The sequence below is a fragment of the Zonotrichia albicollis genome, chromosome 10, assembly GCF_047830755.1.
Source record: "Zonotrichia albicollis isolate bZonAlb1 chromosome 10, bZonAlb1.hap1, whole genome shotgun sequence".
Classification (NCBI taxonomy): Eukaryota; Metazoa; Chordata; class Aves; order Passeriformes; family Passerellidae; genus Zonotrichia; species Zonotrichia albicollis.
In genome coordinates this window covers 24,039,412-24,057,183 of record NC_133828.1, presented here as the reverse complement: position 1 = coordinate 24,057,183, position 17,772 = coordinate 24,039,412, and the positions used below count along the sequence as shown (strand labels likewise).

The following is a 17,772-nucleotide window of genomic DNA, read 5'->3' as shown; positions in this document are numbered from 1 at the left end:
ATCTGTGATCATGTAACACCAACAAATTATTGCTGAGGATTCTTTTCATTTGTAAGAATATGTTAAAGAGAGAAGAATTATGTTAAGGATAGAAGAATGTGTTAACTTGATTAAAATGGTTTTAATAATTTTTTTACCCGTAATAATTGAAAAGAACCCATGTAAATGCTGATAAAAAATCATGATGGACTGAGCATTAGTGAGGCGCATCATTAAAATATAGTACATTAGAAAAGAAATAAAAAAGACACAAAATTATAATCTAAAAGCATGCTTTTCAAGGTTCATCAGTATAATTTTAAAAGATTGAGTTTCCACCACTATTTATAGCTTCAGATGATTATACCTTTCAGTAGATCTTTTGCCAGTTTAATATCTTCTGTTGGAGCAGGTGGCGGTGGTGGCTTTCGCTTTTCAGGGATCTTCTTTTCAGGTTGCGGCACTTTAAATAACATTAGGTAGATTTAGAATAAATTTCCTATGATGGTGGTTATGAGAAGAGCAGTGCAACCCTAAAGACCACCATTTTCCATTTTCAGTGAAGCCAGTGAAAAAATGTCATTGAATTAAATGGGAGCATGAAAGAGCCTTAGGTTACTGCTTTGAGGCATGCACACAATACAAATACCCAAGCTGACTTCAAAAAGCATTTTAGTAACATGAGAACAAAAGTAGAAAACCAAATGATGGGAAGACTCTTGTGGACAAGAAACAAAATGAAAGCATTTAAAATAATCTTCAGGTTGTACTTAGAGTTAAATGATCAGAAATAATTTCCAGAACACAACAATGGAAGAATCACAGAAAGACCTACAATGTAGAGGTGACCTACAAGACACAGGCACATGTGTGAAAAAGGAGAGAGCAAGAAAAATCTGCGCATGATGATGATGATGATGATGATGATGATGATGATGAAAGAAAGATGTGTGGCAGCCTCTAGGGAAGTACTTTGTATACCTTCAACTGGTAAGGCTTCTTCAACTTCTACAACTGGAATTTCTTCTGCTTCTTCAGGCTCAATCTCCTTTATGATTTCATATTCTTTAAAGAATATTGACAACTGGTGTAAGTTTTCAATAATAAGATTGTTTCACATGAACAGTCATACAGATATAACTAAAATCTACTTCAAGAGACACAGACAAATACACATTACGATAAGTAATCATTCTATCTGTTACCTTTGCAGTTAATGCAAGATTTTGAAAACCACTTTCTTTCTAAGCATATGTGAAGCTTGTATGAAGGACAGAATTTTTTATGTATACAATATAAGCTAGACATCAAATTTTTGGATGAGTTATCATAACAGGAAAGAATAAAAATGTCAATGCTCTCAATCAATTCAAGATTATAGCAGCAACATAAATAATAATTTTTGAGAGAATTAGTGGAATTTAGTGGAAACTTCATATTATCTTTGAAAGAGACATATCCTGTGCAGGAGCATATATTTTACTTCCAAATATGAAGATATACTAACAGATGCAAGAAATATTGACTAGTACAATCTAAAATATGATGTGGACAACTTACAAACATCACATTGGGAGAAAAAGGAAAATAGCTATGTTAAAGCTTATACTCAGAAGAACGGGACAAAGGATTGTTCTTAGATAAAATCTAGGGTGGCACAAACCTTCACTTGGGAGTGATTCAGGTATTTTAGGAATAGGAACAGGTACTTTCTCCTCTGAGACAGGTTTCTTGGGTACCTCAGCCACTTAAAAAAAAATATTAGGTTTCTTTAATGTTTGTGTACATAAATGTACATATGAAACATAAAAAGACAAGAACATCTAGCACACAAAAAATCACAGTAACAGTGGCCATAACCATGAAAGACTGTGCACCAGTCTTTCTCAAGACAGGCCACATTTAACTGACAAATTTTATAGACTCAGTTATGAATAAAGAAAGAAGAGAGTATAGAAAGTATTTATTCTCAGGAGATGCCTGCTGGCATATGTACCTTTGGTTGGAGGAAGCTCTGGTTTTTCTAATTGTGGCTTTTTAGGTGTTGTAAGAGGCACTTTCTCTTCTGGGACAGTTCTCTGTTGCACTTCAGTTTCTTTAAAGATATTAGTAAATTTTCATTTTTTTGAATATTAAGATACATATATACAAATAACAGTGAAAAGTGCAATGACTAAAAAGAGGAGAGCGTACAATACATGAAGAATAATAAATTTAAGCAGCAGATTATTCATCTGGGAATGTATCAGTGAAACAAGGGGAAAGGTATTCAGAGAAGAGAGATAAGGAGATGTTCAGTCACTGATATATGTACCTTTAACTGCAGGAACTTTATGTTTTTTAAGGACAGGCACAGGTTCTGGTACTTTTGGCACAGCAACAGGCTCTGGTTTCTTGGGCACAGCCACAGGTTTCTTGGGCACAGCCACAGGTTTCTCTGGCACAGCCACAGGTTTCTTTGGTACAGCCACAGGTTTCTTTGGTACAGCCACAGGCTTTGGAGGAATAACCACTGGCACCTCCTCTTCTGCCTCTTCCTCCTCAATCACCTCAGGCACTTTAGAGATATTAGATCTGTTTAGCTGACTGAGCTTAATGTTATGCACACAGACAAAATGACAGAATGCTGCTCTCGGCCCTCCCACAGAGTGCAGGGGGGCAAAGAACACTGAGCCCTGCAGCACTGTGCAGGCCAGGGCAGGCTCTTGCAGGACACCACCCTATACCTTCAGCTGGAGAGACTTCTGGCTCTCCAGGCTCAGCAACTGCTGCCACCTCTTCTGCTGCTTCCACCTCCTCCTCCTCTTCCAGGACCTCAGCTGCAGGCATCTCAGGCACTTCAAAGATATTAGTACATTTCATTTCACACAGCTGAGAAGACATGGCAAGAAGGAACAACAGCCAGGGGACACAGACACAGAACATCACAGCAGCCAGCTCAGACCCTCACACACCAGGCAGCAGCACCCCTGTCCCAGCACACACAGCCTTGACAGGCCCAGTCAGGGAACAGAGAAAGGTCAGGAGAGGGTAGACAAGGTTTAGGAGAAGAGGATTCAGAATACTCTGTGTTAGGTTATCCATGAGGACAGGTACCTCTGGGTGCTGGAAGCTCTGGTGCTTTGGCAGAGGGCACAGGTAGTTTTTCCTCACGAGCAGCCTTCCGGGGCACCTCGGGCACTTCAAAGATATTAGTAGCAGTCAGTTTTGTACACACAACAGGAGGATGCACAGTGACATTAGACCGGAGATGCACTCACAAAGGAACCAAAGTGGTCTCACAGCATCAACCTCTCTCTCTCACTGGCTCACACACACAAACCCCCCCAGGGCACAGGCACAGAGTAGTGATGCCAGGTTGGTTCTCAGAGAAAACTGCTGGCTATGCATAGGCTTGAGGGTGAGGTGTGAATTAGAGTACTTAGCAGCTTTTCCTCTCTTGGAGGAGAGCCTTTCATTCTCAGCCCTGCTGGGATCTGTCTTTTTTCTAGGGGCAACCTCAGCCCACGATTTATCTGTCACCATTCTTCATGAACCTGCTGGTGCTTTACATTCAGCACTTTGGGCACTGACAGGATGAGGAATACAGCTTTTTCTCATTTTTCCCTATTTTTGTCCTTCTGTATATCCATTCTTTGCTTATGCTTTTCTCTTTTTTTTTTTTTGACTGATTTCCTTGTCCCAAGTACATGTCTTGCTTCAATTTTCATTTCACTGTAGCAACTTCAACAGCCTGTACAGTGCAATGAATTTTATAATGATTCTTTTTTATTATAAACCCTAAAAGGGTCAGCAATTTCTTTGACACTTTCTGTACGGTCACTTCTTATTGCATTTGAGCATTGCTGAGTAAAAGCTGGGTTTTTGCTTCAAAAGATTTATGTCTATTATATGCACTACCTGAGTCTGCCAGAAGAGTCACACAGACTTGCCTATTTAAGATAACAATTTAGGCAGTCATATGAAAAACTTATGATTAATTGCTAAAATTATTCTTATTATTAACTTAAGATTAATTGTTAAAAGTTTTAATATCTACTGATTCAGAATAAGACACCCATATATAGTAAAATCAAAATACATTTTGAGTTGTTTATACAAAATGCTAAATTTTCAAATTCCTAACTGATATACAGCTCAGAATGTGGAAATTTCAGGAAATCACCAATGGACAGAACAACAAGAGACATCAGAAATAACATGTAAGACAATAAGGACAGTCTCATTTGGACTGATGCACAAAGCCACAGGTACCTCGAACTGCTGCTGGTTCTGGCTGTTTGGGCACAGTTACAGGTGTAGGCTCTTCCAGAGCACCTTTCTTGGGCACCTTGGGAACTTCAAAGATATTAGTGTATTTTAGTTTTGTGGGCACTGCAGATGGCTATGTAACAATAAAGCAACCAGTAGTAAATGCACAGAGTCCTTTTTGAGAAAGTGCTGTGGTCACATTCAGCCATCAGCTCTGCTTTGCTTCTGAACCGTGGAATGACCAGGGTGTCCAAGACACCCCACAGGAGATGGGAACTCTGTGTGTGGTGTTTGTTTCTTGGTCGGGGGTGGAAATGTAGAAAATATGTCTGGCTTCTTAGTAACAAATGATCAGAGATTTATTTGTGGAATCCTAATGAATTTGTGTATCAGCCAATATAATTCATGACTACTTTGTCATTGTAACATGTTTTTTAGGAAATAGAATTTGATTTATCATCATCATATTTTTTCCCCCTATCAATTATTTCCATTCTTTACACCTCCTCTTAACTTTCTATGTTCCACAGTTTCATTCATTTTAATTCTACTGTAGAAATGGATATACTTCTTGTACTCATCTCTTTTTTTATTGATTCTATTAATGTGTTAATAAGAAAATCACTAGATATATCCAGTCCTTTGCTAGCAAAAATTCCTCATGTACATTTGCATTATCTTACTTTTAAAGAGGTAGAGAACTTATTCTGCTGCTGTCATCTATTAGAAGCTTCAGGGATGCAATGTTTTGCTTTTTAAACTTAAAGACTTATTTTCAGGCTGCTCTTCAGAAAAACAAGCTATTCTGTTTAAACTAAACAGTCAGTGAATGTTAATTCTTAAACTTTACTAAATGTTCAGTAAGCTAGAGATATTTTTTCAAGGAATTAAATCTAGTTTTTCTGCCATGTTTTTGACACTACACATTGCACTTCATATTTCTTAGGCTCCTATCTCTGATCACCATCAAAAGATTAGTTAAACTAAAGTCCAGAAGAACATGGTTTTTTTTTCTAATGATGATACTTTTAGTGACGTGTACCTTTGACTGGTGGTGGTTCTGGTTGTTTGGGTACTGCAACAGGCACCTTTTCTTGTGGGACAGCTTTCTTGGGCACCTTGAGCACTTTAAAGATATTAATTAATTAATTTCACAGTTAAATTAGTAGGAAGATCATAAGACTCAATCAAAGAGTTTAGATATTTCTAAGCACAGTAAAGTTCCTCTAGTGACTGGTTGGTTAGTCATGCACAAAGATTGGTCCAGGAGAGGTTAAGAGTCAAGGACAAACAACAAATCTTACACAAAAGAAGGGATATCAAATGAAAATATTAATCAATACAGTAAAATACAAAGCACCTCTCTCCAGAAGATATACCTTTAGCTTGAGGAGGTTCTGGTTTCTTTGGCACAGGCACAGGTTTCTTGGGCACAGCCACAGGTTTTGGGGGAACGACCACTGGCACCTCTTCCTCTGCCTCTTCCACCTCAATCACCTCAGGCACTTTAAAGAAATTAGACCCATTTACTTGACTGAGCTTACAGGAAACAGGCAGATGACAAAGCAGGAAAGGAGGAAAGTGAACACTTGATTGACTACCAGGGTGTCCTCTTCAGCCAATCACTCCTGCTTAAGGTGGACAAGCCACAAAGAGCCCAAGTAAGAGCTTACCGAGAGGGGAGTTTCTGGAAAACCCCACCCTCTCTTGTGGGGAGTGTGCAGACACACAGAGACACAAAATGACAGAATGCTGCTCTCAGCCCTCCCACAGAGTGCAGGGGGGCAAAGAACACTGAGCCCTGCAGCACTGTGCAGGCCAGGGCAGGCTCTTGCAGGACACCACCCTATACCTTCAGCTGGAGAGACTTCTGGCTCTCCAGGCTCAGCAACTGCTGCCACCTCTTCTGCTGCTTCCACCTCCTCCTCCTCTTCCAGGACCTCAGCTGCAGGCATCTCAGGCACTTCAAAGATATTAGTACATTTCATTTTACACAGCTGAGAAGACATGGCAAGAAGGAACAACAGCCAGGGGACACAGACACAGAACATCACAGCAGCCAGCTCAGACCCTCACACACCAGGCAGCAGCACCCCTGTCCCAGCACACACAGCCTTGACAGGCCCAGTCAGGGAACAGAGAAAGGTCAGGAGAGGGTAGACAAGGCTTAGGAGAAGAGGATTCAGAATACTCTGTGTTAGGTTATCCATGAGGACAGGTACCTCTGGGTGCTGGAAGCTCTGGTGCTTTGGCAGAGGGCACAGGTAGTTTTTCCTCACGAGCAGCCTTCCGGGGCACCTCGGGCGCTTCAAAGATATTAGTAGCAGTCAGTTTTGTACACACAACAGGAGGATGCACAGTGACATTAGACCGGAGATGCACTCACAAAGGAATCAAAGTGGTCTCACAGCATCAACCTCTCTCTCTCACTGGTTCACACACACAAACCCCCACAGGGCAGAAATTTCAGAATGAACAGAACAACAAAAGACATCAGAAATAACATGTAAGACAATAAGGACAGTCTCATTTGGACTGATGCACAAAGCCACAGGTACCTCGAACTGCTGCTGGTTCTGGCTGTTTGGGCACAGTTACAGGTGTAGGCTCTTCCAGAGCACCTTTCTTGGGCACCTTGGGAACTTCAAAGATATTAGTGTATTTTAGTTTTGTGGGCACTGCAGATGGCTATGTAACAATAAAGCAACCAGTAGTAAATGCACAGAGTCCTTTTTGAGAAAGTGCTGCGGTCACATTCAGCCATCAGCTCTGCTTTGCTTCTGAACCGTGGAATGACCAGGGTGTCCAAGACACCCCACAGGAGATGGGAACTCTGTGTGTGGTGTTTGTTTCTTGGTCGGGGGTGGAAATGTAGAAAATATGTCTGGCTTCTTAGTAACACATGATTAGAGATTTATTTGTGGAATTCTAATGTACTAGCCATGTTTCATAAATGACTGTTTTCTGTGCTGGTTTAGTCAGTCATTGTCATATTTTTGCTTGCCCCTTTACTATTACTATTTTTATACTTCAGGTTGAATTCACCTATCATTTTCTATCTCTGCATTTTTCCCCTCTTCTTTAAATTCTAATATTTTCACTCTGTCATCCCCTGGCTTTCATTCTAATCACTAGATGTTGCTTATTACTGTTTTCTCTTATATTAATTTCAATTTTTTAAAAAAATGTGTCATCACTTTGATATGGTACTTCATTTGAGGAATGCCTTTGTATTTCAGATGGAGAGAATCTGATGGCAGAGGGAATGTTTTTTTCTGGCCGGAGCTTGGGAGTTCTAAAGGAAATTAAATGATGCATCACTGCATCAAGGGATAGTGTGTTCAGTTTAGTGTGTCCTTAGTAATTCTTTTGTATTTCATTTATAAATGCCTTTTTGAAGGCTCACTGTCTTACATGCTGACAGTAAGTTTACAGCTCTTTCATGGTATTTATACAAAGTAGCAACTTTGCAAATCCCATAGTCGAAAATGTTAATGTATGACCTAAATACAGACAAATTAGAAATAACAGTTTAAAGAAGATATTCTGCTCTGTGATACAGATACATAGAGATATTTGTGATTATTTTGCTCTATGTACTAAAACTGCTACTTCTCTGCTGAAGCCTTTAGTTTGTGTCTATTTTGTCTTTCCTCATAGAATCATCAAGGTTTGAAAACAATTTTAGAATCATCAAATCTAACTGTAAATATAACACTGCCCAGTCCCACTAAACCATGAATGAAGCCATCCCTACTAATAATGTTCACAAACTCCTTCTCTTGCATCTATAAGATTTTGGCATTTTTTTGGTAGGAGGATAAACAGGAATTGATAATATCTGCTTGATATGACATAAACCCAGTATAATAAAAGTTTGGATGGTTTAAGTTGAGAAAAACATTTCACACCGCTGCACAGCAATTCATATTTGGCTCATTTCTCCTACATTTTTGATATCAGAGTATACAGTGAAACGTCAATTTAAACTGAGATTGATTTCAAATAACCCTAAAAAGCAAATAACATCCTTTCTTTATGATGATAATAGTGGTGACATGTACCTTTAGGAAGTGAAGCTTCTGTTTTTTTAGATAGAGCAGGGGGCACTTTCTTCTCTGGAGCAGTCCTCTCAGCCATTTCAGGCACTTCAAAGATATTAGTGCATTTCATTTTAGAGTTACAATAAAACTCAATATTAAATACAAAGACTGAAACACAGAGGACAACAGACATGTTTTGAAGTAATAATTAAGCACACACTCATACTCAGTGTGAGTATCATTTAAAACAGATCAAAAACGACAGACAGAACAAAAGAGGTTAAAATATTACTTAAGAGAAGATTCGGTGTGATTGTCATGTATTCATGATAACACATAGCTTTGACTGATGCAGGTTTTGTTTTTTTCAGGAACAGCTAGACAAATTTTCTTTTCTGGGACAGCTTTTTGGGCATTGCATGTCCTTTGAAGATATTAGTACCTATTAGTTACATATATTAAGCTTTAAAATGAGCAGTGAAGCAACATACTCGAGGGAAGGAAAAGAGATCCTATGCACAAGAGATACCTTTAGACTGTGCAGCTGCTCGCTTTTTAGCAGCAACATGCTGCTCCTTTTCGGCCACCTTGGCTGGTGGTGGTTCCTCTGGTGCCAAAACCAGCTCTGGTTCTTTGGGTGCCACTTCAGGCTTTGGTTTTCGAAGAGGTGCAGAAGGCTCCAGTTTTTGGGGTTCTAAAACAGTTTCTGGTTCCTCAGACACCATGACAGGTTCTGGCACAAAAGGCTTTGATTTTCTGGACACTGCAGTAGGCCTTGACTTCTGGAAATCTGCAGCAAGGTCTGTTTCTTCAGCTGCCGCAAACTCTGTTTTTTGGGCCTGCACGAAATGTTTTGTTTTGGGGGGCACCACAACACGCTTTGATTTTTGAGTTGATTCAACTGTCTCTGACTTCTCAGACACTACTATGAGCTCATATTCCTCAGGGGCCATAAATGGTTCTGGTTTCTGGGATTCTAGAACCGGCTTTTGTTCTGGGGGCTTCACACCATATTTTAGTTTTTGGGGTGGAACATCGGACTTTGGTTCCTCAGGTACCAAAACAAATTCTTGTTGCTCAAGCACTACAACCTGGGCTAGTTTTTGGGTTTCCACAATGGGCTTCTGTTTTGGGGGCATCACGCCATATTTTAGTTTTTGGGATGGAACATCAGGCATGGGTTCTTCAGGTACCACAACAAACTCTTGCTTTTCAAGCACTTCTACATGTGCTACTTTTTGGAATTCCAGAATGGGCTTCTGTTCTTTTGGGGGCATCACGCCATATTTTAGTTTTTGGGGTTCTACATGAGGGATGGGTTCCTCAGGTACCACAACAAACTCTTGTTTTTCAAGCACTTCCACATGTGCTACTTTTTGGAATTCCACAATGGGCTTCTCTTCTTGGGGCATCATGCCATATTTTAGTTTTTGGGGTTCTACATCAGGCTTGGGTTCCTCAGGTACCAAAACAAACTCTGGCTCCTCAAGCGCTACCACATGCGCTAGTTTTTGGGATTCCACAATGAGCTTCTGTTTTGGGGGCGTCACAACATGTTTTAGTTTCTGGGGCTCTACATCAGGCTTGGGTTCCTCAGGTACCGCTACGGACTCTGGTTTCTCAGGCACTATAACACGCTTTGGTTTTTGGGATTCTACAACAGGCTTCTGTTTTGGGGGCATCACGCCATATTTTAGTTTTTGGGGTTCTACATGAGGCATGGGTTCTTCAGGTACCACAACAAACTCTTGTTTTTCAAGGACTTCCACATGTGCTACTTTTTGGAATTCCACAATGGGCTTCTCTTCTTGGGGCATCATGCCATATTTTAGTTTTTGGGGTTCAACATCATGCTTGAGTTCCTCAGGTACCACAACAAACTCTTGTTTCTCAAGCACTACAACCTGGGCTAGTTTTTGGGATTCCACAATGGGCTTCTGTTTTGGGGGCATCACACCATGTTTTAGTTTCTGGGGCTCTACATCAGGCTTGGGCTCCTCAGGTACCGCAACGGACTCTGGTTTCTCAGGCAACACAATATACTCTGTTTTTTGGGATGCTACAACAGATTCTGATTTTTGGTATGTCAAAACAGTCTCAGGCTGCTCAGATGTCAGAACATGCTCAAGTTTTTGTACTGCCTTTACAGGCTTTAGTTTTCGGGCCACTCCAGCCACTTCTGGTTTTTGCGGTTCCACCTCTTGAGGCTTTGGTTTTGGGTGTCCTGCAATGGACTTTGGTTCTTGAGGAACTGGAACACGTACTTTCTTTTCTGGCAAAGTTGTCTTGGTTGCTTTATGTACATAAAAGATATTAGTTCTAAATTTAACAGCTGCACAGACAATCATACCAAAATTAAGCCAACCATAAAACATAAAAAGACAGTTGTGATGAAATATTAAAAACATATCAAGTATCAATCATCTATGCTGGCCTTTTAAAAGATGAATACAGAACATTTGGCTTTTCTCTCAAGAGTACATACACACACTCTGCCTCACAAAACTCACGCTCCCATACGGAAGTACACACATGCACTAATAATATAACTTAAGATATAAGTAAAAGCCATGATAATTGTCAACAGAATGGACGGGACAAAAGATATTAATTGCACTGCAGGCAATAAGCTGAAGATTCTTTCAAGAAACAGCAGTGATGGCATGTAGATTTTCTTGGTGGAACTTCTGGCATTTCAATTAAATTGATAACTTCTCCTCTTAGCTACTAGAATGGATACTTTGTTTTCTTCTCCTATTATAAGTTTTAAGTTATTAGCTGTGGTGGTTTTCTTGAACAAAAGCAGGTAGAATAGCAAGAATATGCAAAAATAGTAAGAAGAACTGAAGTAGAATAATAGTAAGAATAACATACAGGCATTTCAGACATCCAATATTTGCCACTAGTTTTTTTCAAAAACAACCATGTGTGTCTATTTCACATATATATGTAAATAACTAGAACAAGCAGAATTTAGAATTTCAGGAAACAGAAGGCTTGGATAATTACATGTTAAAGAAAAGAGGAAAAACATTACTTTTGTTATTTTATTAGTGTTGAGATTTACCTTCCTTTGGTGGGAGTTCTGGTTCTTCAGGTGCAGCCTCTGGTTCTGGGACAACCACAGGTTCTGGTATTTTTTGCACAGGTATTTTCTTTTCTGGAACAACTTTCTTCGGCACCTCGGGTTCTTTAAAGATATTTGTTTGTTTTAATTTCAGGAATTTGAAGAATAGGAATTAAAAGAACAATAATAACTCCAAAGAAAAAAAAATGGCTAACAGCATCAGTAAAAAGCCCACCCTTATAAACCATTTGGTTGTTGTTTTTTTTTTCATAGTGCTTTACACACACTATTAGTAGCCACTGTCACCAGGAGCTATTCACAAAGGAAAAAGACAACACAGTTTGTAACACTTATATAAAGTATACAAAAAAGCTACTAACACAAATATAAGAAACATAATATTTAGAGAAACAGATAAATGTTTGTGCGCAGTCTTATTACTGTTGAACATATACCTTTGGCTGGTGGAGGTTCTGGTTTTTTAGGAACTTCAATGTGTATTTTTTCTTCTGAAATCACTTTCTTGGGCACCTCAGGCACTTTAAAAAAAGCAGTAATTTTATTTATGTATGTCTGCAGTGTTCAGACATTAAGAAAAAGTAAATCTCAGGCACTTCAAAAGCATGAGAAATTTTGGATGTGAATATGTGATTTCTCCTTTCCCTAGAGAAAACTCTCTCTGCTGCCTCACTGAGTTACAGATGCAAAAACTACAACTGAAACAACAAAAAATTTTATAAGACATCAATAGTAAAAGTAAATTACCATTATGTTAAAATGGTACTGCAGAAAATTAAGGGGTTTTCTTTACTTGCATACAATTTTAGTGACTGGATGTTCTGGTGTCTTTGATACTTTAACTTAAACCTCTTCTGGGACCAGTTCCTTTGGTACCTCAGACACTCGAAAAATAGCAGTGACTTTATACTGTCAGAATTTCATAAACACTAAAGCATAACAGCAGATCACTCTTAGTGAAAACACCAACTACAAAGATTTACTTTCTTCACTCAATACATTTTCTCACTTGACAAACTTTTTACAACAGAAGAAAATGCTAACAGAGGTCTTGAATACTGTCTTCTATATTGTTAAATCAAGAAAATATATTTTTTAAAATTCTGTACTTTTGTCATAACGTCAGGTATCTTTAGCTAGTATAACTTTTAAGGTTTTAGGCACAGCAACTTTGATTTTTTTTGTTCAACATCTACTTGGGTCCTTCAGGCCCTTTAGGAAATGGATTATTATCAGTTATTATATAGAATTTTACAGTTATGTTCAAAACTTTTCAGTAGAAATTGCCAAGGTTCTTAATAAAACATCTGATTTGATTTGTTTATTGTCTTATTTTACGTCTCTGTAAAGCCTCAGGAAACACCTCAGAATCTTCTGGGGCTTATTATTCCATTTTATTCAAACATCTCTCAAATCTCTATTTGACTGAGACTGACATTGTCTATTTTGTATTCCTTGTCACATTCTTCTATGTATGATGACTTTTTGGTATCAATTTTTTTGTCTCTACACACAAGTTTTCTTCTATATTAGACATCTCTATCACTCATTCTATGCTCTCTTTGGGGCTAGTTTTTCATTGTCAGTCAGGACTATCTCAAATCACAGAGGCCACCTTTTCTCCTCTTCTCTTAAGATTTCTGCTTTTGTTCTCAAAGGTCAATCTCATTTCTGCTCAATATTTCTACTGCAATATTTCTAACACATTGGTACAGATTAGAACTATGATTCAAAAGAGAAGAATATCAAACACACTAACATATATAGAACAATATAGGCAAAGAAAATAACAGGAAAACACAAACAAGCAATCACACAAATAATGTGCACAATCAAGATAGAGGTGTTTTTCCTCTTCCAAATTTTAGTTTTCTGTAGCACAACATACCTTTGGCTGGTGGTGGCTCTGGTTTTTTAGGAACAGCAGTGGGCACTTTCTCTTCTGGAATTTTCTTGGGCACCTCTGGCACTTTAAAGAAAACAGCATTCATTTTTTAAAAATAAATCATTTAAAATATGTACATAGTAAAGGAGAAAGAGGATCACAAGAAGCATATCAGAAGGAAAGATATAAAAAGAGATGTCATGCAAAAAGCCTTCTATGTGATTACACACTAATTGGATTTTGATAAACGAGTTTTGCTATAAACTCTAATGCTCAAGAGAAAAATCCCCTCTTCTGAAAGACACTATTATTGACATATAAGCTTTAGGTAGTGTTACCCTTGGTATTTTAGATATAACAGTATTTATTGATTTCTTAGATACCTTGTACACTTTAAAGACATTAGTGTAGCTTTTTAAATTACAAAAAATTAAACATTCAGTACAGAGACATAAGACAAAACACATTGATATATAAGGATGTGACAAAACAAGTAGATGGATAAGGATGCTTTGACAACAGTTACAACTTCTGAGAAGTCTTCATGGTTCGACCCCTCTGGCAAAGAGTAAGTTGGAAGTGACTTTGCTTGGGATCTGTTGTCAAGCAGGTTTAGATTTGCTATGCTCCCCATAAAGATAAAAACAAGCTAAAGAAGTCATGGCAAAAGTTGAACTTCAATGAAATGCCTTTTAAATGTCATACATAACAGTTCTATGCCTGGCAGTGCTATGTGATAATGACTAGGGTGGGATAAGCTCTGCTGCTTGACAGTTGTTAATGCCACTCAAACTGCCAGTTCAGACAGGCTTGTAAAACACCTGAATGAATTGTAACAGCTGGTTTCTGTGCAAATTTCATTTCCATTCAAAATGAAATCAATTAACCCCTAAGTTTAACATGAGCAATGTGAAACAGAGGGATAGGATGTACTTCTTGCTAGTGTATGATAAAATTTCTGAGGCTGTACCCATAAAGTGAAAGTGTTCTGTAAATCTCACAGTGTGTTAACATGGCTGGAGCTTTCCTTATTTCTAGTCCCTTTCACTGGCTTCTGGTACAATTTCTGGGCTATTCTTGGGTGGAATAAATAGATCAACTCAACTAACTTTAAATCCTTTGACAGCAACAGTACAAGGGACAGAAGAAAGTTGTAGAAAAAGAATGAAAGAATCTGGTGACCTATACATTTGGCAGCTTCTGGCTTTTTAGGCAGAGTTTGTCTTCAGGAATACTTTTTTTAGGCAATTCAGACACTTTAAAGCTATTTACTGATTTTGATTTTATGACTTAAACACAACGTAACAAACAGAAAATGGGACATATACAACATAAACACCACAAATCTGACATGTGGACCCTGAACTATTAAATCAGAAACTGTGTAAGAAACAGAAAAAAGTAAAGATGTTTATCAGGGAAAGACCTCAGCTCTACCAGGCTCTCAAAGTACCTTTAGATGGTGGAGATTCTGGTCTTTGAGGCACAGGAGTAGGTTCTGGTTTTTTAGGCACAGCAATAGGTACTTTTTCTTCTGGAACAGCTTTCCTAATGGCTGCAGGCACTTTAAAGATATTAGTTCAATTTAATCAGAGAAAGACACATCATGAAAAATCTCAAATTTTTCATATAAGCAAGGTACTGAAAGAATGAATACAAATATGAATTATGCTGAACAAGGACCGAAACACAAACAAATAATTTAATTTTCCTGGAGTTCAAGACTTAGCAAATTGTAGGAAGAGGTGATGAAGAAGTCATATACCTCTAGACGGTGGAGCCTCCTCTTTCCTATGAACAGTAGAAATTTCTTCTTCTATGTGAATCTCCTCATAAACTTCATGTACTTGAAAGATATTAGTTTAAACACTTAAATTAACTTAGAGTATCTTCAGAAAGCAAGACAACATGTTAGATAAATAACAAATATAATCAAATATTCAAGCTCCTCTGAAGACATACAGGTTTATTTTACATCAATGTGCAAAATTAGGATGCTTTCAAATAAGGGATGAAAAACTCCTCACTGACCTGGTCTCTGCAGTTTGTCAGAAGAAAAATGTGTGATGTGCCCTAAACTGAGCTAATGCCCTGAGTGCAGAAATAGGCCCTGTCTATCTCAGTTCTGTCACTTTTTCTTTATGTTTTTCTCTTTTGTGCTGATCTCAAGCAGCACTTAATTTTAAGAACAACTACAGGCAATAATTTTTAAATTACTTTTTACTGTTGCAAACAACCAAAGCTGTTAAGTTCATGATAAACAGAATGCTCTCAAAATAATTTATATACGAAAACATGTTTTTATTCTTCAAATCAAACTTAAAATTTCTTATACCTGTAAAGTGTGCAGGTTCTTCTTTAGGTACAGCAGGAGGTATTTTTTCTTTGTGGACAGCTTTCTTTCGTACTTCAGGAACTTAAAAATATTGGCTTATTTTAGAAATTTGCATTATGAAATAAGTAATACAATTTTGTAAAAAAAAATTAAATCTACTAGAACAAAAGGAAAAATATGTGGTTTTGAGATGTGAATAAAACTTAACTTCACCTTCTGGAGTCTGTTATTTTTCTAACTCCTAGTATTTATGGTTCTGAATATGCTCTTCTCTGAAAAGATAGTAGGAGGTTTTTTTATGTTTGGGTTTTTGTTTGTTTTTCCTGGTTTTGTTTGTTTGTTGGTGGGATGGTTTTGAGTGCATGTGCATGTGTGTGTTTAAGGACTTTTGGCACTAAAGAGAGTTTTCTTTTTAGAAACTTAAAAATTACCCATAAAAGCAAGGCAAAAATACAGTTCGATTAGGTAATTTTTAGGGTTCCAACACATATAGACCTCTTCAATTCTGGAATCATGTAACAAAATTATGTTTCTATTAAAAATTTTGTGGCTTTCTATTTTGTCCTGATTTAAAGTCATACCTTAATCTTGACTTTAGTTAAGCTCTCGATATGACTATAAAGAATCCTTTTGCAAATAATCTTCTCTCACAACCTTTTAGATTTTTTCCTAATATATTGTCAGAGAAAGTATTTTGAGAAATAGAGCATGAGACATGAAGTCAAAAAATATAAAAGTAATCCCTGACTCTCCTGCCCACTAAATTTCGGTCTAATTTAGTCTTCCTAAATTTTAAATTGTTGCAGAATGTATCAATCTGTTTAAGTAACTACTTATAGGAAAAAAATAAAAACCAACTGCAAAGTGTCTCTAGCATCTAGTTGTGTTGTTCAAGGAGAACAAGCAAATTGGGTTTCTGACTTGGTATCTCACTTTCATAAGAGGTTAGAGAGGGTAAATTTGGAGGTAATGTACCTTTAGCTGGAGGAGCTTCTTCTGTAGGTACAGCAGCAGGTATTTTCTTAAGTGGAACAGTTTTCTTTGTCACTGCAGATACTTCAAAGATATTAAATTTTTTAAGAACATTATAGTACACAAAGTGTAAGTAGCAAAGAAGCAACAGACACATAGCATCTAAAGAAACTTTAGAATAACATTAAATAACAGATTAGCACACAGATGGAATGATGAAGAAGAATAATTTGTAGGAATGTGTTGCTTTATAAATTGCTTGAAGAGTTGGTTTACCTTTAGCTGCTGGAGCTTCTGGTTCAATAGGAGTAATAAAAGGCACCTTTTCTTCTGTTGGAACTTCTCCATAACCTTCAGGTTCTTTAAAGATATTAGTTTATTTTACATATTTTAATATTAGTTACAAGACAGGAGTAGAAAGACAAAATAAAAGCATGCTGAAATGCATATGGACAAAGAGCTGTTTGAGCATAAGTTATTTAAATATCTTTCAGCCTGATCACTGAATGACTTTACCATTCCCAATTACTAAAATACATGTATACAGAAGTATTTAATTTCATTTTCTAGTTTCTTAGTTCTGTCTATTAGATAGAATTTGTAACTGAATTTCGTATGTCTTCATTTGGAGTTGACTATCTCCATTGCAACTCAAAAATTAGGTGTTGCTCAGGATGGCTCTTAAACCACTCTCTGCTTCAGTTCATTTCTTTGCTCCAGTGTTACTCAAGTGCTTCCTGAATCAGAAACTTCGCTTTTCTTTTCTTTATGTATCTTTTTCACACAATTCGAGGAAAAAAGTATAGCATTTTTAAAATGGTAAACTCCATTTTTACATTTAGTGTAAGGTTTTAAATCTAAAATTTTTTAAATGCTGCATTACATCTAAATTTGTGGACATAGATGGTCTGAAAGATATTGATAGTTTTAAAAATGAATTAAAATTAGCTAATATTTTACAGAATAATATAGAGCATGACTTGATATATTCTCTTCAATTCTCTTCAATTCTCTATTTGGTAGATGAGTCATTGGTGTACCTTCATATAAAGGAGGCTCCTCTTCTGTAGGGATAATGGTGAGTACTTTCTCTTCAAGGACAGCTCTCTTATGAAACTCAGGAACTTCAAAGATATTAGCTTTTTTTAGTAACTTCAAAGTAAGTTTCAACTTTTAATATCCCAAACAGAAATAAACCCAGAAAACTATGTTGTTTTGAGGT

The 17,772-nt window shown here is 37.4% G+C and overlaps 3 protein-coding genes across 31 annotated transcripts in view; all 3 read right to left on the bottom strand.

Moving 5' to 3' along the window:
* Positions 1-17,772, bottom strand: part of TTN (titin) — a 238,208-nt gene that overhangs the window by 107,808 nt on the left and 112,628 nt on the right. For 13 of the 29 annotated variants that reach the window (XM_074548385.1, XM_074548386.1, XM_074548390.1 and 10 more), the window contains 4 exons: positions 13,247-13,327; positions 11,796-11,879; positions 11,341-11,463; positions 347-442 (listed from right to left, as the gene is read on the bottom strand). The exons of 2 other annotated variants lie outside the window; for them this stretch is intronic. In XM_074548385.1, coding sequence (XP_074404486.1) covers positions 347-442; positions 11,341-11,463; positions 11,796-11,879; positions 13,247-13,327 — 384 coding nt within the window. The remainder of the gene's footprint in view (positions 1-346; positions 443-11,340; positions 11,464-11,795; positions 11,880-13,246; positions 13,328-17,772) is intronic. 14 more of the 29 variants (XM_074548392.1, XM_074548394.1, XM_074548399.1 and 11 more) reach the window with 5 other exon arrangements.
* Positions 449-3,480, bottom strand: LOC141730452 (uncharacterized). The gene is made up of 4 exons (XM_074548423.1): positions 2,706-3,480; positions 2,294-2,536; positions 1,976-2,074; positions 449-1,726 (listed from the first exon to the last, which is right to left on the bottom strand). The coding sequence occupies exons 1-4, from the start codon at positions 2,902-2,904 to the stop codon at positions 1,545-1,547; spliced, it is 723 nt and encodes a 240-aa protein (XP_074404524.1). The 5' UTR covers positions 2,905-3,480; the 3' UTR covers positions 449-1,544.
* On the bottom strand, positions 3,625-11,334 carry LOC141730448 (uncharacterized). Its single transcript, XM_074548417.1, has 2 exons — positions 8,803-11,334; positions 3,625-8,378 (listed from the first exon to the last, which is right to left on the bottom strand). Exons 1-2 carry the CDS (start codon positions 10,679-10,681, stop codon positions 8,242-8,244), a joined length of 2,016 nt encoding a protein of 671 aa, XP_074404518.1. The 5' UTR covers positions 10,682-11,334; the 3' UTR covers positions 3,625-8,241.

Coding starts and splice junctions, on each gene's coding strand:
- LOC141730452 (XM_074548423.1), bottom strand. CDS start 2,904: ATGTTCTGTGTCTGTGTCCCCTGGCTGTTGTTCCTTCTTGCCATGTCT. Junction 2,537..2,705: donor AGAAGTCTCTCCAGCTGAAG/GTATAGGGTGGT, acceptor ATATCTCTAAAG/TGCCTGAGGTGATTGAGGAG. Junction 1,727..1,975: donor AGAGCTTCCTCCAACCAAAG/GTACATATGCCA, acceptor TTTTTTTTTAAG/TGGCTGAGGTACCCAAGAAA.
- LOC141730448 (XM_074548417.1), bottom strand. CDS start 10,681: ATGTTTTTAATATTTCATCACAACTGTCTTTTTATGTTTTATGGTTGG. Junction 8,379..8,802: donor AGCAGCTGCACAGTCTAAAG/GTATCTCTTGTG, acceptor ATATCTTTGAAG/TGCCTGAAATGGCTGAGAGG.